Raw genomic sequence first — 17,971 nt, forward strand, 5'->3', positions numbered from 1 at the left:
GGGGAAACTGGATTGTTGGTAAACTACAGAGGGACGTGTTCTGATCTACTCTGAAGTGTTCTGTGGAGGGTGAATGTTGTTCCCCCTATGCTCAAGAGCTCTGATTATGCAGCAGGTCCAATGCATGCACCAAAGAATTCTAAAGACGCACAGCAGGACAACAACCGAAGATGAAGCGCACCTGCCATTGTGGCTGACACACTTGGCCTCCCTGAACCCCGCCTATATATGAGCTCCCTGCGCTTTTATCTATTTAGACACCATGTGATTTTAGTCACTTTGTAGGCTGACATTTAAAAACATAACGTTATTTATTTCCTTAGTCATTTTGCTGCTAATTAGGACATTTTGTAGAGCAATTGTGCCCTGGTTATAGATTCATGCTCTAAATAGTCAGGGTCCCTGGGAGTGTGGATAACATATAAAGAGATGAAAATCCTTTTCTCTTTAATGACCTTAGTCTTCAAAAATAGAGTTTTTCAGTAAAACAACTAAAACAGTGTTACTACAGAAGAGTATATGTTACAAAGAGGGAAAAGTAAGAGGAAAGTGAAACTGTACATAAAATTCAAAGAATTAGATGCTCAGCTTTAATACAATTTGAGATCTTTTTCATAAATATCAATATGTAATTATTCACAAATTAATTTAATCAATACTTTTAAATTAACTTTTAAATTAAAAAAATTTAACTGATTTAACTTTTAAATTAAAAAAAATCTTTTAACTTTTAAATTAAAAAAAATTCTTGCATTTGCTAGTTTTTAACTTGCCTTGAAATCATATCTGGGGTCTAAATTTCGCCCGGGACTGTCCTTTTTATCATCATATGTCCCTTCCTCTACTTTTGAAATACTTTATTATCCTGCTTAAGGTCTTCACTTTCTTTTCTAGCCCATTGTCCCTGCCATTACTCTGAAGTCTCCTGCTTTCGTTTCTCTTGCTGAGTCCCCTTAACTGGGGAAGCCTGGGAGAGGTGGTAAGACAGGTGATACATTGCCTGGAGGGCCTGAGTCTTCTCTTTCCCTTTGCCAAAGCTGGTCTCTTCGTTTCCTTACCTTTACTCTGTTAGTGACACCTAGTCCTGCTCCTGTCCATCAGACTTGACATCTGTATACGATAAACACTGTTGCAGCTAAAGTGGCTTTAAACAAGGGTTTATTCACCCTAGACTTTTCTAACCTGCTTCAGGAAGGCTCAGTTCAAAAGCCAATCGCTACTGGAATAAAGCATTTTAAGCAACATTCTTAAATAAAAACCCAACAAGGCTTTAAAATCAAGATTGAAAGTTACTTCACGGCAGTAGAGTTTAAAAAAAAAAAAAAAAAAGGACAATGCAGAAAATTACAATATATTGGTACCTCACCTTCACAACATGAAAATATTTTTTCCATCACTACATTACAGACTTAATGTGCATTCATTTAAATTTATTTTCATATTTTTACTATCTGATGTAACAGAGGCATCGAATGACAATGATGATGATGAGTGTCTGTGTTTGTGTCCCCAGGATGCAAGGAGAAAAGAGGATACACCTAAGTAGTTTTAACCCTCTGCTGTGGTTTAGGGGGTGAAGAAGAAAATCAGCTTTGTAACTGGAAGAGTCTATAGCAATTTTTTTTTTCTTTGTGAAAAATTATGGAGTAATTTTTATGCAGTAACAGCTTAATAACACAGGCTGCATTTAAAAATTTTTTTAAACATCTTTATTGGAGTACAATTGCTTTACAATGTTGTGTTAGTTGCTGCTGTATAACAAAGTAAACCGGCTATATGTATATATATAGCCCCATATCCTCTCCCTCCCACCCTCCCTATCCCACCCCTCTAGGTGGTCACAAAGCACTGAGCTGATCTCCCCGTGCGATGCAGCTGCTTCCCACTAGCTATCTATTTTACAATTTGGTAGTGTATATATGTCAAAGCTACTCTCTCATTTCGTCCCAGCTTACCCTTCCTCCTCCCCGTGTCCTCAAGTCCGTTCTCTTATAGTGATTTTTAATTAGACATTTTTCTAGTAAACATCTGGAGTTAGACTGTTATAAAATTATAAAGCAGACTCACAACTGTGACATTTAGCGTTCTGGACCTAGGCCTGGCCTGCTTCTGACGCTTTGTTCTTGTGCATTACATCTACGGGTAGACACTTGGTATGGTACTTCTCTGGGAAGGGAAGGCTCACAGACAGTTCATTCCCCAAGAATCAGCAGCCACTATGTAGATAAATGCTCGTGATTTAATTGCTTGATTGAGGGATTTCTACGAAAAATGTACTTTTAATAAAATAATAGCATAAATATAGTGGATTTAAAAATACTTTCAGGCTGGAAGATTTAAAGAAAAGAGCTACATAGACATTATTGAGCAGACTGATGTGAAATTGTCAATGCCTATTTAAATAAACACTGTTTTGTAAGCTTACTTTGCCTTGCTCATTAGACTAGATTCCAAGGCATTTCTGGGTTATGTGCTTTTTTGTGGGCCTATTTTCTGAAAGTACAGAACAACGATGAGAGTTGTGGCATATTAATAAGGATAATATTAGTAAATTTTATTGTAGATAACACTTGCTGAGCACTTACCTGTGCTTTACTGCATTACCTCATTTAATCTCTATACAATACTATGAGATAGATGTTATTGCTCCCATTTTACAGATGAGGAAACAGAAGCCGAGAGCTGAAGTGACTTAATTGTTTGAGCCACAGGCAGCCTTGACAAAGTCATGTCTTCAACATTCCCTGCAGCCACTTTTTCTTTATTTATGAACTTTAACAAGAATGGTCATTTTAAGTTTTAAATTGTTTGTGTTGTCTAATTGAGAGGCCTTGACTTTCACTAGGAAGGTTTCAATTTGGTTCTGCCTTAAATATTCCCTGCAGCCACATTTTCCTTTAGCTATGCACTTTAACTTGATTATTTTAAAGTTTTTGTTGTCTATTTGAGAGTTCTTGCCTCACTAATAAAAATCCGATTTACATTTTCCTCATAATCCTAATATTTTACCTTTTTCTCCTAGGTCAGAGAAAAAAAGATGGCACTAAGACATCTATAACTAAAGCACTAATATCTTTAAAAGCCAATCAAAGGGTCTTCATTTTCTTTGCAAGAACACTTCAGGGGGTGATATGACCTCCAAATGTCAGATGTCTCTCCTGATGTTAGCAGCCCTTCATGATCACTGCCTAGATATTTCACTAGGGGTTACAAAATAATAATGATATTCTAATTCTATTACACCTTTCTTAGTCTAAGAATAACTTACTTAATCAGCTGTTTGGTTACCCTGAGATATAGTTCATAGAGGAAAGATAGGGTAATTAATTTTTTCCTTCTTTATTAATCAGTTTTCAAAATAATGCATTGGTTCCCCAGCATCTTCCAAAGGCTAGGATTTCTGATGCATTTTGACCATTATTATGAATGCATGGATTTAAACTTATTTGATGCTTCAATCCCTTACTTTTATTTTTCTTATTTATCCTCTAGTTATCCCATCTTTAACCAGTAGAAGACTCTTCAGTTAGGCTCCTGAATCCTGTTAATACAAACTCTGTGGCCTTTAATAGTTTCCGTTCTTTCTGGTTATCACCAGATGCTCCTGGATAATCTTGCACTTTTCCTAATCCAGACTTGGAATCAGCCACTTCTATAAGGAATCCTGATTTCTTATAGTGGCAAACAGTATACAGAGACCGAGACTGGGTACTCTGAGGAGTGCTCTGTGGGAACTACAGGCTTCTTCAACAAATAAATTGAGAAAGGAGGAAAGAGTAGTGAGAAGAGGGGGAGGGAGAGAGGAGCAGAACTTACAAATTAAAAGAGACTTACGAGACCAAACTGATAACAAAATTATGAGACAAGAGGGCAAATAGCAAAATTACTAGATATTTGATAATTTTAAGCAATTATTATTACATGACATTTAAAAATATTTCTATTATTGGACTTGACTTAAATAATCTTGGGGTGGAGGAATTAGCAGGGTGGTGAAGATGAAAGAAGATTAGCCATCAGTTCATTATACCATTATTCTCTCTACTTTGTACAGAGAATTTTCCCTAACATTTTCCATGAAAAGTTTAAAAAACTATTTCGACATGGTCTGCTTCATATAACGTTTAAAAAAATGGAAACTATCACTAGTTTTCATTACCTTATGTACATATTTGTGCTTGGGAGATGCTAGAGATGTTTGATTAATAAGAGTTGAGAAGCACTGATTACTGATTAGGTAGAAAGACTACATTATCACGAACATTCAAAACGGATTTTTAATAAAAGCTAGAGTTAGAAAAATGATTACTCCTATAATCACATTAATGATTAAAACGTTCTAAAGGCTGTTCTTATGAAAAAAGAGGTGAAGAAGCAATAGCTGAGAAACTCTTGAGAAGTCAGTGAGAAGTTAATGGAGCAATCTAACAAGGCATCCACTTCATCTTCTCAGAAAGCAAAGGGCATAGCATGAGCTTGTGTGCAAAATGCAGGTGGAGTTTGGAAATTAACTAGTGAGGGATAAGTATGGCTCCTTTTTATCCCTTATGCAAAAAATAAATAAATAAATAAATCACAATTCAAATAGGGAAAGTGTTCAACTAACATTCTGAGACCCACAGAGCCAATGATGGGTAGAACAAAGATCTAAAAGATGAAGGTCAGCAAGTTAGAAAATTATTTTCCCGATGATGAAAGCTATTTACACCATGTAGTAGGGGTGGCAAACTGACAGGCTTTCTGGCACCAGGCTGAGGTGAGTGCAGGTGCCTGCTGGGCATGAGGTAGGCAGGAACCAGGGGAGAGCATGTGTCCGTTTGTCTGACAGGTACAGCGGCCATATAAGAACAAAAGCATCTTGTTATTAGCTCTTTCAATTACTTTACAGAAGCCAGAAATTGATAGTTTCCAGAAAAATCTTCTGATAATAAATTATAAAGGTAAATGTTAACACCCCCCAAAATAAAAGGTCCAACTGTCTGGCCAAGATATCTGTAGACCACTTGTTTGCAACTTGTGCTCTACAACGTAAGAATCCTAAGATTTGCTGCCCTAAAGGAATTTGCAACTAGCTGAGTTATGCTGCCCAATGTTGGTGTACACCAGAATCACCTGGCAAACTTGTGAAAATGCAAATTCCTGAACTTCATCACAGAGAATCTGATTCAATGGTTCGTGGGTGGGTCCCAGAAAAGTTGTATTTTTGATAAGCACTCAGGTAGGTCACTTTGAAGCATGTGATCTGTGATCCACAGTTTGAAAAACATCAAGTCAGGGAAACCATAAATACTATATCTAGAGAAATGTCTGAAAGTGTGTAAGTTCAGAATAAGAGGATATTGGTAGAGACTGAGACTGGGAGTGAAGCTCCATGGGTTGAAGACTGATGAAGATGCGGGTCATAAGGGATGAAGGCAGATTGCCTTCTAAATGTGAGGCACACCTGGAATGGTCCAGTGTAAGTGCTGCAGAACCGGTTGGTAAGAGCAACAAATTGTCCAGTAGGCTTGTGATTTCAAAACGGTAAATACTTTCCCAAAAAGCGCTTGATGCTGACTTATTCCAGCTGAAATATGAAAAGGCTAAGGCTCAGAAATCACACAATTGCTGGACCTAAACTGGCCAAGAAAGAAAAAAGAAATATATTCCATAATATTTCAAAGATTTGTCAAAAGTTACTGTACATTCTGTGACAGCCACTATATTATCACTCATAATTGTTCTGATACCTAATTCAGGTAGAGAAATAGCAAGATAAGGGGTGTGTGTGTGTGTGTGCATCTGTGTGCCCGCTATGTTTATAGACTTACATTTATTATTTTTTAAAGCCAAGATGTAGAAGGAAGTTCGGTTAAAAACCAGTGATTCAGCAACATCTATAAACATTTGCTCATCCCATTAGGGAATTATGAAACTAGCTATATATGCAAGAAAACTATCAAAATCAATTTACTGGTGTTAATGGCAGAACACAGGGCTATGTTCTTGCTTCACTAATGTCTATCATTTACTTTCCAGTAATGGACTAGTAGCTTTCAAAGCCCAGGTACAGCTCAGATTATATTCTGCGTGAGATCACAAAAGCAAGGTAATGGTGGTGAGGATTTGAAATTCCCTGCGTACAGACTATTGCATGTTTCTAATAAAAATAATGCACAGGCTTCTTTGAGCCATTATACCAGTGCTGTGCTTCACCCTGTTCTGTGTCAACTGCCCAAAGACAGCCTTAGTGAGAGCTCATAGTTTAATTCACATAGAAGATTACCTGCCATTTTGGTAAATGGCTTATTCTGCATTTCTTTTGTTATCTGGGTTATGTAATTTCTTACCACACTACCCAATGTCTAGCCTTGCAAAGAAGTAGTTATTCAATTGGCAAGAGCTAGTGCTGATGGGTGATTGAAAAAAGCTGCTCTCAAGATATGCCATTACCTAAAAGCAGTAAAATAATGCATATGTTACTTTGGTGGTTATTATGGGGATGGGGGTGAGGAAAGGTGCACCATCTTATAAGTAAAGTGAATTTAATGTAACTATCAAGACATATAATAAAATGGTAAAACAATATTCTAAACCCACAGCAGAGATTCAGAAATGTAACAAAAAGCAGAAGAATCCATTATGATGTTCCTGGTAGTGGGCAGTGGGGGGTTATTTGCCCCAAATATGTAATATTAGAATATCTAAGACATTGCTGTGGTTAGCTGCATGATCCCAAGGCATTCGAGGCATGCAATTAAAAGATGCTACTGTCTCTAAAGAAAATGGGAGCTGGTGGCAAATATATGCTTTAAACAGGGCATGGCTTGTTCACAAAGGGATTTGGCTGCCTGTAAAAAAACCACGTAAAAAGAAAAGGTAAGAAATCAAAAAATACCTAGAAACAAATGACAATGACCCAAAACCTAGGGGATGCAGCAAAAGCAACTCTAAGAGGGAAGTTTATAGCAATACAATCCTACCTCAAGAAACAAGAAAAGTGTCAAATAAACAACCTAACCTTACACCTAAAGCAATTAGAGAAAGAAGAACAAAAACATCCCAAAGTTAGCAGAAGGAAAGAAATCATAAAGATGAGATCAGAAATAAATGAAAAAGAAATGAAGGAAACAACAGCCAAGACCAATAAAACTAAAAGCTGGTTCTTTGCGAAGATACGAAAAATTGATAAACCACTAGCCAGGCTCATCCAGAAAAAAAGGGAGAAGACTCAAATCAATAGAATTAGAAGTGAAAAAGGAGAAGTAACACCTGACACTGCAGAAATACAAAGAATCATGAGGGATTACTACAAGCAACTATATGCCAATAAAATGGACAACCTGGAAGAAATGGACAAATTCTTAGAAATGCACAACCTTCTGAGACTGAACCAGGAAGAAACAGAAAATATAAACAGGCCAATCAAAAGCACTGAAATTGAGCCTGTGATTAAAAATCTTCCAACAAACAAAAGCCCAGGACCAGATGGCTTCACAGGCGAATTCTATCAAACATTTAGAGAAGAGCTAACACCTATCCTTCTCAAACTCTTCCAAAATATAGCAGAGGGAGGAACACTCCCAAACTCATTCTACGAGGCCACCATCACCCTGATACAAAATCCAGACAAAGATGTCACAAAGAAAGAAAACTACAGGCCAATATCACTGATGAATATAGATGCAAAAAGCTTCAACAACACAAGCAAGCAGAATGCAACAGCACATTAAAAGGATCATACCATGATCAAGCTGGGTTTATTCCAGGCATGCAAGAATTCTTCAATATACGCAAATCTATCAATGTAATACACCATATTAACAGATTGAAGGATAAAGACCATATGATAATCTCAATAGATGCAGAGAAAGCTTTTGACAAAATTCAACACCCAATTATGATAAAAACTCTCCAGAAAGTAGGCATAGAGGGAACTTACCTCAACATAATAAAGGCCATATATGACAAACCCACAGCCAACATCATTCTCAATGGTGAAACACTGAAACCATTTTCTCTAAAATCAGGAACAAGACAAGAACGCGCACTCTCACCACTATCATTCAACATAGTTTCGGAAGTTTTAGCCACAGCAATCAGAGAAGAAAAAGAAATAAAAGGAATCCAAATTGGAAAAGAAGAAGTAAAGCTGTCACTGCTTGCAGATGACATGATACTATACATAGAGAATCCTAAAGATGCCACCAGAAAACTACTAGAGCTAATCAATGAATTTGGTAAAGTAGCAGGATACAAAATTAATGCACAGAAATCTCTTGCATTCTTATACACTAATGATGAAAAATCTGAAAGAGAAATTAAGGAAACACTCCCATTTACCACTGCAACAAAAAGAATAAAATACCTAGGAATAAACCTACTTAAGGAGACAAAAGACCTGTATACAGAAAAGTAGAAGACACTGATGAAAGAAATTGAAGATGATACAAACAGATGGAGAGATATACCATGTTGTTCTTGGATTGGAAGAATCAACATTGTGAAAATGACTCTACTACCCAAAGCAATCTACAGATTCAATGCAATCCCTATCAAAGTACCAATGGCATTTTTCACAGAGCTAGAACAAAAAAATTCACAATTTGTATGGAAACACAAAAGACCCCAAATAGACAAAGCAATCTTGAGAAAGAAAAACGGAGCTGAAGGAATCAGGCTCCCTGACTTCAGACTATACTACAAAGCTACAGTAATCAAGACATTATGGTACTGGCAGAAAAACAGAAATATAGATCAATGGAACAGGATAGAAAGCCCAGAGATAAACCCACGCACATATGGTTGCCGTATCTTTGATAAAGGAGGCAAGAATATACAATGAAGAGGACAGCCTCTTCAATAAGTGATGCTGGGAAAAGTGGACAGCTACATGTAAAAGAATGAAATTAGAACACTTCCTAACACCATACACAAAAATAAACTCAAAATGGATAAAAGACCTAAATGTAAGGCCAGACACTATCAAACTCTTAGAGGAAAACATAGGCAGAACACTCTATGACATAAATCACAGCAAGATCCTTTTTGACCCACCTCCTAGAGAAATGGAAATAAAAACAAAAATAAACAAATGGGACCTAATGAAACTTCAAAGCTTCTGCACAGCAAAGGAAACCATAAACAAGACGAAAAGACAACTCTCAGAATGGGAGAAAATATTTGCAAATGAAGCAATGGACAAACAATTAACCTCCCAAATATACAAGAAGCTCATGCAGCTCAATATCAAAAAAACAAACAACCCAATCCAAAAATGGGCAGAAGACCTAAATAGACATTTCTCCAAAGAAGATATACAGATTGCCAACAAACATATGAAAGGATGTTCAACATCATTAATCATTAAAGAAATGCAAATGAAAACTCCAATGAGGTATCACCTCACACCGGTCAGAATGGCCATCATCAAAAAGTCTACAAACAATAAATGCTGGAGAGGGTGTGGAGAAAAGGGAACCCTCTTGCACTGTTGGTGGGAATATAAATTGATACAGCCACTATGGAGAACAGTATGGAGGTTCCTTAAAAAACTAAAAACAGAACTACCATATGATCCAGCAATCCCATCACTGGGCATATAACCGGAGAAAAGCATAATTCAAAAAGACACATGCACCCCAATGTTCATTGCAACCCTATTTACAACAGCCAGGACATGGAAGCAACATAAGTGTCCCTCGACAGATGAATGGATAAAGAAGATGTGGCACATATATACAATGGAATATTACTCAGTCATAAAGAGAAACGAAATGGAGTTATTTGTAGTGAGGTGGATGGACCTAGAGTCTGTCATACAGAGTGAAGTAAGTCAGAAAGAGAAAAACAAATACCGTCTGTTAACACATATATATGGAATCTTAAAAAAACAAAACATGGTTCTGATGAACCTAGGGGCAGAACAGGAATAAAGACGCAGACATAGAGAATGGACTTGAGAACACGGGGATGGGGAAGGGTAAGCTGGGACGAAGTGAGAGAGTAGCATCGACATATATACACTACCAAATGCAAAATAGATAGCTAGTGGGAAGCAGCCGCATGGCACAGGGAGATCAGCTCGGTGCTTTTTGACCACCTAGAGGGGTGGGATAGGGAGGGTGGGAGGGAGACGCAAGAGGGAGGAGATATGGGGATATATGTCTATGTATAGCTGATTCACTTTGTTATACAGCAGAAACTAACACAACATAGTAAAGCAATTATACTCCAATAAAGATGTTAAAAAAAAAAAAGGTAAGGATAGGATTGAGGAAAATGGAAGGTGGCTCTGCTTACGGCAAAACGGGTTGAAATCTGTGAGATGCCCTGTGGCTCTTCATGAGGTGTGTGTGTGTGTGTGTGTGTGTGTGTGTGTGTGTGTGTGTGTGTGTGTGTGTGTGTGTGTATACGCATGCGGGCGCACTTATGTTTGTATGTGTACTTGCAGTATCTATCTAATATTTATTTACATTTTTCAAGAATGTGATATAGCTCAGACAGTAAGGGGGGAAACAACTCTTCATCTATCTTTTTTCCCTCTTCCAGCCAACTAAGTTAGAGCTTCAACCCTAGAAGTTACCTCACATTTCACAGAAGTGAAATCCCATTATGACAAGATATGCCATTATTTTAAAAGGTTAGCTATACAAACTGTATTGTGGAAATGCACTCACACAGAAAATCCAAAAACAAGTGTACCCAAATTTACCAAAGTAATATTAAAATTGAGCACCGTGTGTTTAGTGAGTCTAAACCCTGATGACACGTCATAGTTGTTAAAAATGCAGCTGCCCACACTGAGCTCAGAGCCACTAAAGCAGAGGGCCCATGTAGGGGATGGACAGTTCTATGTATATAAGTTTCAGCACTGATTCTGCTCCACAACCAGGAAAGAATCTCTAGTACAAAATATCAGGTTTTTTTTGTTTTCTTTTTAAAGCATCTGATATTCTTCAAGGCCAGTAACATTGATACATTGTAAAAAGTGTTTTCAAATGCAAGAACCAAATTAATGATTTATTTAAGTTATTTAAATGAATGAGATATGATTCAGGAGCTGTGAAGGTGGTCCATAATAACATCTTTGGCAACGTAAAAGGCGTGCAAGAAAAAAATTTAAAAGTGAACGAGGAAAGCAGAGAGAGAATTTAGTATTCAGGCGAGGGCATCATAATATTCAGCTGATGACCAGAACTACAGTGCTGAGTCATCTATTTAAATGTGTTCAGTCCCTCTCTTCTAAGGCTACAGATCAGTCATCTAGAAACTTCATTTATAAAGAAACACTTTCTAATAATAATAGTAATAATAACTCACACTTACTTATTTTAAAAAATCCTCTCGGAAGTTCTAGGAGGCAAGTGCTATTATTATCTCCATTTTTATAAGTGGAAGCTAGGGTACTGAGACTTGCCCTGGTCCTGACCTGTCTACACCGCAGCCTCTCTCCAGTGCCTGGTCCGAGGGCCGCACCCAACCCCCCCACCCCCTAACACATCCTCCATAAAATGTATCTGCGTCTGCCTGTCTCTCAGGGTACTCCACTCCCCTGAAAATTCATCAGCAGAAACGGATCTGTGATGGGGCTGATTTATTGCAAGGGAAATATTTGAGTTATCTGCCATTAACCTTTACATCTGAACAATAACATTTTGTGGCAATGCTCCAACCCAAAGGATTTTAGAGTGCCTGCTTAGGAAATATTCTCAGGGAGGCAGGAGGAAGACAGAGCTTGGGGCACACCTAAGACCCTACCCTTTAATTAGGCTACAATTCCAACTTTTTAGAATAATAATAGCTGTTTCCATTTTAAATTGCTTTACAAACTCTAAAACGTCTTCATTTAATGCACACCCTATTTGATCCTCATATAACTCTATGAGGGTAAAATATTTCTATTTTATAGGTAAAGAAGCCAACTCAGAGACATTAAGGAGATGGGGTTAGCAGGTGCAAAGCAAAGACTTGAACCCAGGCATTGTGACTCCAGACACTGTGCTCTTCTCACGTCTGCCTTCCTAGGCATGGAGGTAACTCTAAGAGCCCGAGATGCACACAGTTTGAGATCAAGCACCAAGTTGTTGTGCTAATGATGTAGTGTCAGGAACCCAGAGGGTTAGCTCCTGCCAATAACTCCAGCAGAAAAATTTTCAGAACACCCTGAAGTATCCCTTTTATTTCAGTCTCTCACCTATTTGAAATATACGTTGACATGCAGAAATTCTGTTATAAAAACTGTGGTGGAAATCCTCCCCATTCTATACCTTTGAGCGTGCATAGGCTACTTTTTGATTAGAGCTGGTTGTTAAAGGCCTAACTCGGAGCTCAGTCCCCACAGAACAGTCAATCACATTCCAAGATTCACTCTTTCCCTCTTAATCCCTGTTGAGCATCTCGTGGTACAGACATGACATCTGTGCTAAGGGCTTCCTGGTGGAGGTGACAGATGGGAGTATAAACTCCACGACCTCTCGGGGGGATTCTCTACGGCCCTGATCTCAAAGTGCCTCCCGGACCATGAGCTTTAGCATCACCTGGGGACTTGTTAAAAATGCAAATGTTCCCGCCCCAGACTTCCTGAATCAGAAACAGCAACCTGCTTTTAACCGGCTCTCCACGTGACTGTGTTGTAGACTAGAGTTCGAGAATGACAACTGTACACTGATTGCTAGAGACCATCAACCTCAAATTTAACAGATACTATTTTTAATTGTAACAATACTGGTGTACTACAAAATCGGCATGAAAACGATTCCTTACCACACGCCCACATATCCACTGGCTTTCCATAAGGATCTTTGCGTAAAACTTCTGGAGAAAGATATCCAGGTGTGCCAGCAAAACCTAGGGAAGACAGACGTTAATGAATTAAAACCAACTTGACAAAATCAATATGAAATGGCAAACTATGGAAGAAACTTCTTTGGGCTTCTTTATCTGTTGATCTGTTTGTCAAGATAAAACAAGGCTCTCAGAGAACTAAAATAATGTTGGACGAGTTTCTCTCCATAGCAGTATCAACACTAACCCGCCCTGCTTTGTAGCTTATTAGAAAAAAACACATCTTTCTGCAGATATGAAAGCCAATCTGTTGTGCTGCACAGTGTATGGACTTCAGGCCATTTGGTCAGCAGTTCTGATTCTTGTTGATGTGTGAGTTAAAACTAAACCTGTGAAAAGAATCAGAACAGCCTCCCCTACACCTGGAAGGAAATTAGGAGAAAATTGAAGATAGGGTTACAACCTTGCCAAAGATGATACTTCTCATGGTACCTACATAACTTTATTATGAGAGGTATTCACCTATAAAAGAGAAGGACCCAAAACGTGGATCTGGGGGACAAACTTAAAGCAAATTTTCAGTAAATATTTTTGGAAGTGAGGTGGTCTGTACAGGGTGGGGGATGGCACTGAGAGTAATTGAGGAACTCACTAGGAGAAGGAATGAGTCCAAAATACATCCAAGAGCTCACTCTGTACTAATAAATAATCAGTGTGTACTTATAACTGGCAACTAAAGAGAAGACTCAGGAATATTCAGATGAATCACTGTTGAACAAGTATCAGCTAGACTTTTAACTTAAGGGATGCGGTATGAGAAATTAGATGGCCAAAGAAAGTTTCCTATCATATAAATCAGTACGTCCAATAAGGTACACTTAAATGACAATTTATAGCTAGAATTTAGAGTAAAATATTTCTTATTTGTGAAAATAATGGTTTTCAAATAAAAATATATACTTAAAAAAATACTGGGCTTCCCTGGTGGCACAGTGGTTGAGAATCTGCCTGCCAGTGCGGGGGACACGGGTTCGAGCCCTGGTCTGGGAAGATCCCACATGCCGCGGAGCAGCTAGGCCCGTGAGCCGCAACTACTGAGCCTGCGCGTCTGGAGCCTGTGCTCCGCAACAAGAGAGGCCACGATAGTGAGAGGCCCACGCACCGCGATGAAGAGCGGCCCCCACTTGCCGCAACTGGAGAAAGCCCTCGCACAGAAACGAAGACCCAACACAGCCAAAAATAAATAAATAAATAAATAAAAAATAAAAGGAAATAATGGCCTGAAATGAAATTAAAAAAAAAAAAAACCCAAAAATAACTATTCCTATTTGGAAGTTTTCTTTAAAGGCACACGATAACTGGAAACTGTTCTTTAAAAGGATATGTAATCAGGAATTCCTCTGACTACAAATCTCTGGTGAAGCACCTTATGTATTTAACTGCGACGCAAAGTGTCCAAGAAAGGAGCTTTTCCCCCATCTCCATGACAAATTTGTACCTAAAAACAAGCATATGTATAACAGCTGGTTACTTCTTTGAACAAAATTACATTAGAAAATGAGGCAAAGGATTTGGGATATCACTTTTCCCCCCATTTTCATTACTTTTCCTTTCCTTGTTGGGTTTAGAGGAGGGCGGGGTGGACAATGAGAAGGGATTTCCAGAAAAGACCTGTGGGTTGTAGTTAAGCTTTGCACAGACCACAGTGGATCCACCTCTACCTCAGCCTTTACTTGATAGAAACGTTTGCTCAGTAGCTGTGAAATAGAAAGAACTCCTGGGCAACAGTGGTGGTTTCCCTGAGTGAAGTTCAAGGAGTACCTGCAGGAGAGACGTGGAGTCCGCTCTCCTAAGGTAGGGTAGGCACAGTAGTTTTCAAGAGCTACCCAGTGCTTCTCACTGCCATACACCTGCTCTCTCATTCCAACCAGCCCTCTCTCACTCCTCCCAAATTGAGACACACAGGGAACCCAATGGGAAACCAATGCCAAAGACCAGATCAAAGACCGAGGTCCCAGCTGGCATTTTACGTTCCTTTACCATCTGGTTCTCCCCTTCATTCACCCAACATGACTTCTTTCTACTTCTGAGCACTTAACCTAAAAATCTCTTTAAGGTCTCTTGAAGATAAACTTCTCATGCTCACCCTTGATGATACTTTTTCTGTTCCTTGGACCTTCAATTTTTTTTTCTACCTTTACTCTAACAGAAGGTGGCTCTAAATTATTTCCATGTTAGAGATCTCTTTAGCTAACTACAGTTCTCAGTGGTTCTTTCTTACTCTGAATTTTGACTACCCTTTTATATGCAATCTGTACCCTCCTATCTAGAGTTGGTAAACTGTAATATATGTCTTAAATAACTCAGTAGAATACCTGGCCTGGAGCAGGAAATGTTAATGATATTGTATCTAGGTAGAAAAGATAGGGAAATAAATCACTATGTAAGAAATGCAACAACAATCTTAAGTGTAAATTATTACAAACCTCTTCTGGAGACTACAAATGCTAAGAGCACAGCTATCATTTGAGCAGTCAGTGGGGTCCTTACTCCTAAGAATAGTGAGGCCTACATCTAAATGCACGAACATTAAAACAGTGCACTTACGCCACAATGTGTTCTCATGAATACAAAAATACTGAGGGTAAGATAAATTAGGTCTTCTTTAGCAGCAGATTAAACTCCTAAGAATCTAGTTTATGATGATATATGCTATCAACAGGAAATTTAATGAGAGCTTGCCTTCTTTACAGACAGCATACATTTCTCCCTCTGAAAAACCAATAGGAGTATCAGAACAGATCAAACAAAGAGAAAACAGAATTACTTACAGTTGGAAATGTAACATACTGCCATTAAAAAAACCCTTACTTTAAAAAAAAGAGACATAATAGCAACCAAGCAAAATAATTCTTCCATGAAGTAAGATCATGGTAGTTATCCTTTTTTCCTAGCAGCAACAAAAAAACAGAAATGTATTGAAAAGAGCATTCCCAGTCCCACAGGAGAAACAGGCTGTTCTCTTTGGTAAATTTCTAGCCTTCCTAACAAGTATGTTATAGGGTGTTACTTCTAGCCTTTTTGGCTAGTATTCAAAGAGATCAGGGCTAGAAAGACAGAAGAAGTAACATGGGAAAAACAAACACTGGAACTCGAAAATGAGAAAAAAGTAATCAAACACAATAGACAGCTTCTATAATGGCCTGTATAGTTTTATTTTTCTTATTTGTAATAGACCTCTCACATTTATTGAAATAAAATTATGTAAAAGCCTGAAACTGTGGCATTATACATAATGAAGAAAGAGTTCTGCTCTTTTATTAAAATAAAAAGGTTCCCCACTCAACACTTATATTTTAAAAGATAAAATTAATCAAACACGTGAGACTACAGCAGATGATACTGAATAAATATCAAAACAAGTCATTCACACTAAAATATGCCTTTACTCCTAAAACCTAAAATATATCACACAATACCCCCAAAAGAAATGTAGTACATCATATGCCCACTTTTCCTTCACTTAGGTAACCATGAGGATTCACTTGAACTTGTAGAATAAACTATTCTTTAAAAAAAAAGCTTAAAAAGAGCTAAAGAAAAAAATAAAAAAGAAACAAGTATTCTCTTAAGCTTAGAAACTATGTGTTTCTATACTTTTGAAATGCTGAATTTTCTTAGAACTTATAATGCACCTCTTAAAAGTCATTACCCGAATAGCTACCTTAGCAAGAACTTAACTGATTTCACCATACTAAAGAGAAAATGGGAATTTTACTCCCCATCTGTCGTTGTTTCTCTAGGACCAGCTTGCTATGAAAGATGAATTATCACAATTTGAAAATTTGTATACTTTTATATGGATGTTATTGCTTTCACTAGCCTGATATCTAGTCATTCACTCAACAACTTTCACTGTGTAGGCCAAGTACTGTGACATGTGTTTCATTCCAAGATGGTTTTGAAAACTTACTAAACAGCTTTCATAGCCCAGGCATTTTCCAATGCTCTACTTCACTTAGTCTCATAACAGCCCCATAAAGGAGTGTTTATTATCTTCATTTACAAAAAGGATACTGACCTCACAGAGTTAAAGGGACTTGCCCAATGGCATGTAGCTATTAAGAATCAGAGCCAGGATATCAGCTGAAGTATTTTCATTCAAAAAGCAGAAACTTTTCACTACACACAGTCCCTCAAACAGCTTTTGATCTAGCAGAAGAGATAAAACATAGAGCCCCAAGCAAGAGAGATTTCAGGAGCTCAACTCCAATACTCTTGTAAGCATCATCCAAGTTGTTGATGTTAAATTGGAGCCTTGGTTCTGGTAATAAGGCTTCTGGCTTATTCCTGATATCCAATCATCATCTTGTACACAGTTCTGGCAATTACATCCCTGAGCCTAAGTCCCTCTTTTGGTATCTGGTGAAGAAGGGTCCTGCTTTGCTCTAGAAAGGACTAGAGTCCTGTCTTTGAACCCAATTTCCGGGGCTCTGATTTCTTCTAAACAGATTCCCTTTAGAGTTCAGGGCTCCTGTCCTTTCTGCATGTTACCTGTAACTTGCTTTCTCGTATATACTCCTTAGTTCAAGCTGTCTTCATGCATAATTTGAACTACTGCATTAGCCTAACTGGTTCTTTGCCTCCAGGCTATCCTTAAAGCCATCCTCCACATTGCTACCAAAATCAACATTACTTAACATAAACCCAATTATGTCCTTCTCTACTTAAAATTTTTCACCAGATCCCTGAAACTTCTAAGATAAATGCCAAATCCTTCAAAAGGACACAAATTCCTTTCCTAATTCATCAACTACCACGTATCTCAGTATACTTTATACTTTAGCTATAACAAACATTGTTATTCCTGAAATTGAAAAAAATTGTTTTATGCCTCTGAGATTTTGCATGTGCTGATCCCTCTGTCTGGAATGCCTTTATCTCCTTGCCTACCAGTGAACAAAACTCCCATTCAGCCACTAAGAAGGCAGAAGCCTTACCCCAATCACTGAAACTTTCCCCAGAGGCAGAATTTCATAATTTTTCTCTTGTGCTCTAGAGCACCTCATGCGTGCTTCTGATACAGGTGCCCTGACACTGCATGCTAAATACTTATTGATATAGAAGTATGAGCATCTCAAGGGGCAGGACCTCTTAATTTATGTATCTCCAGTGATCTGGTCTGCCCATTTCTGTGATAGCCCCG

The 17,971-nt window shown here is 38.1% G+C and overlaps 1 protein-coding gene across 17 annotated transcripts in view; it reads right to left on the reverse strand.

Moving 5' to 3' along the window:
* Window positions 1–17,971, reverse strand: part of CAMK2D (calcium/calmodulin dependent protein kinase II delta) — a 285,667-nt gene that overhangs the window by 50,914 nt on the left and 216,782 nt on the right. For all 17 annotated transcript variants that reach the window (XM_082389668.1, XM_082389669.1, XM_082389674.1 and 14 more), the window contains one exon: window positions 12,745–12,828. In XM_082389668.1, coding sequence (XP_082245794.1) covers window positions 12,745–12,828 — 84 coding nt within the window. The remainder of the gene's footprint in view (window positions 1–12,744; window positions 12,829–17,971) is intronic.

This window comes from Balaenoptera borealis (assembly GCF_965194805.1).
Source record: "Balaenoptera borealis genome assembly, chromosome: 4".
Taxonomy (NCBI): Eukaryota; Metazoa; Chordata; class Mammalia; order Artiodactyla; family Balaenopteridae; genus Balaenoptera; species Balaenoptera borealis.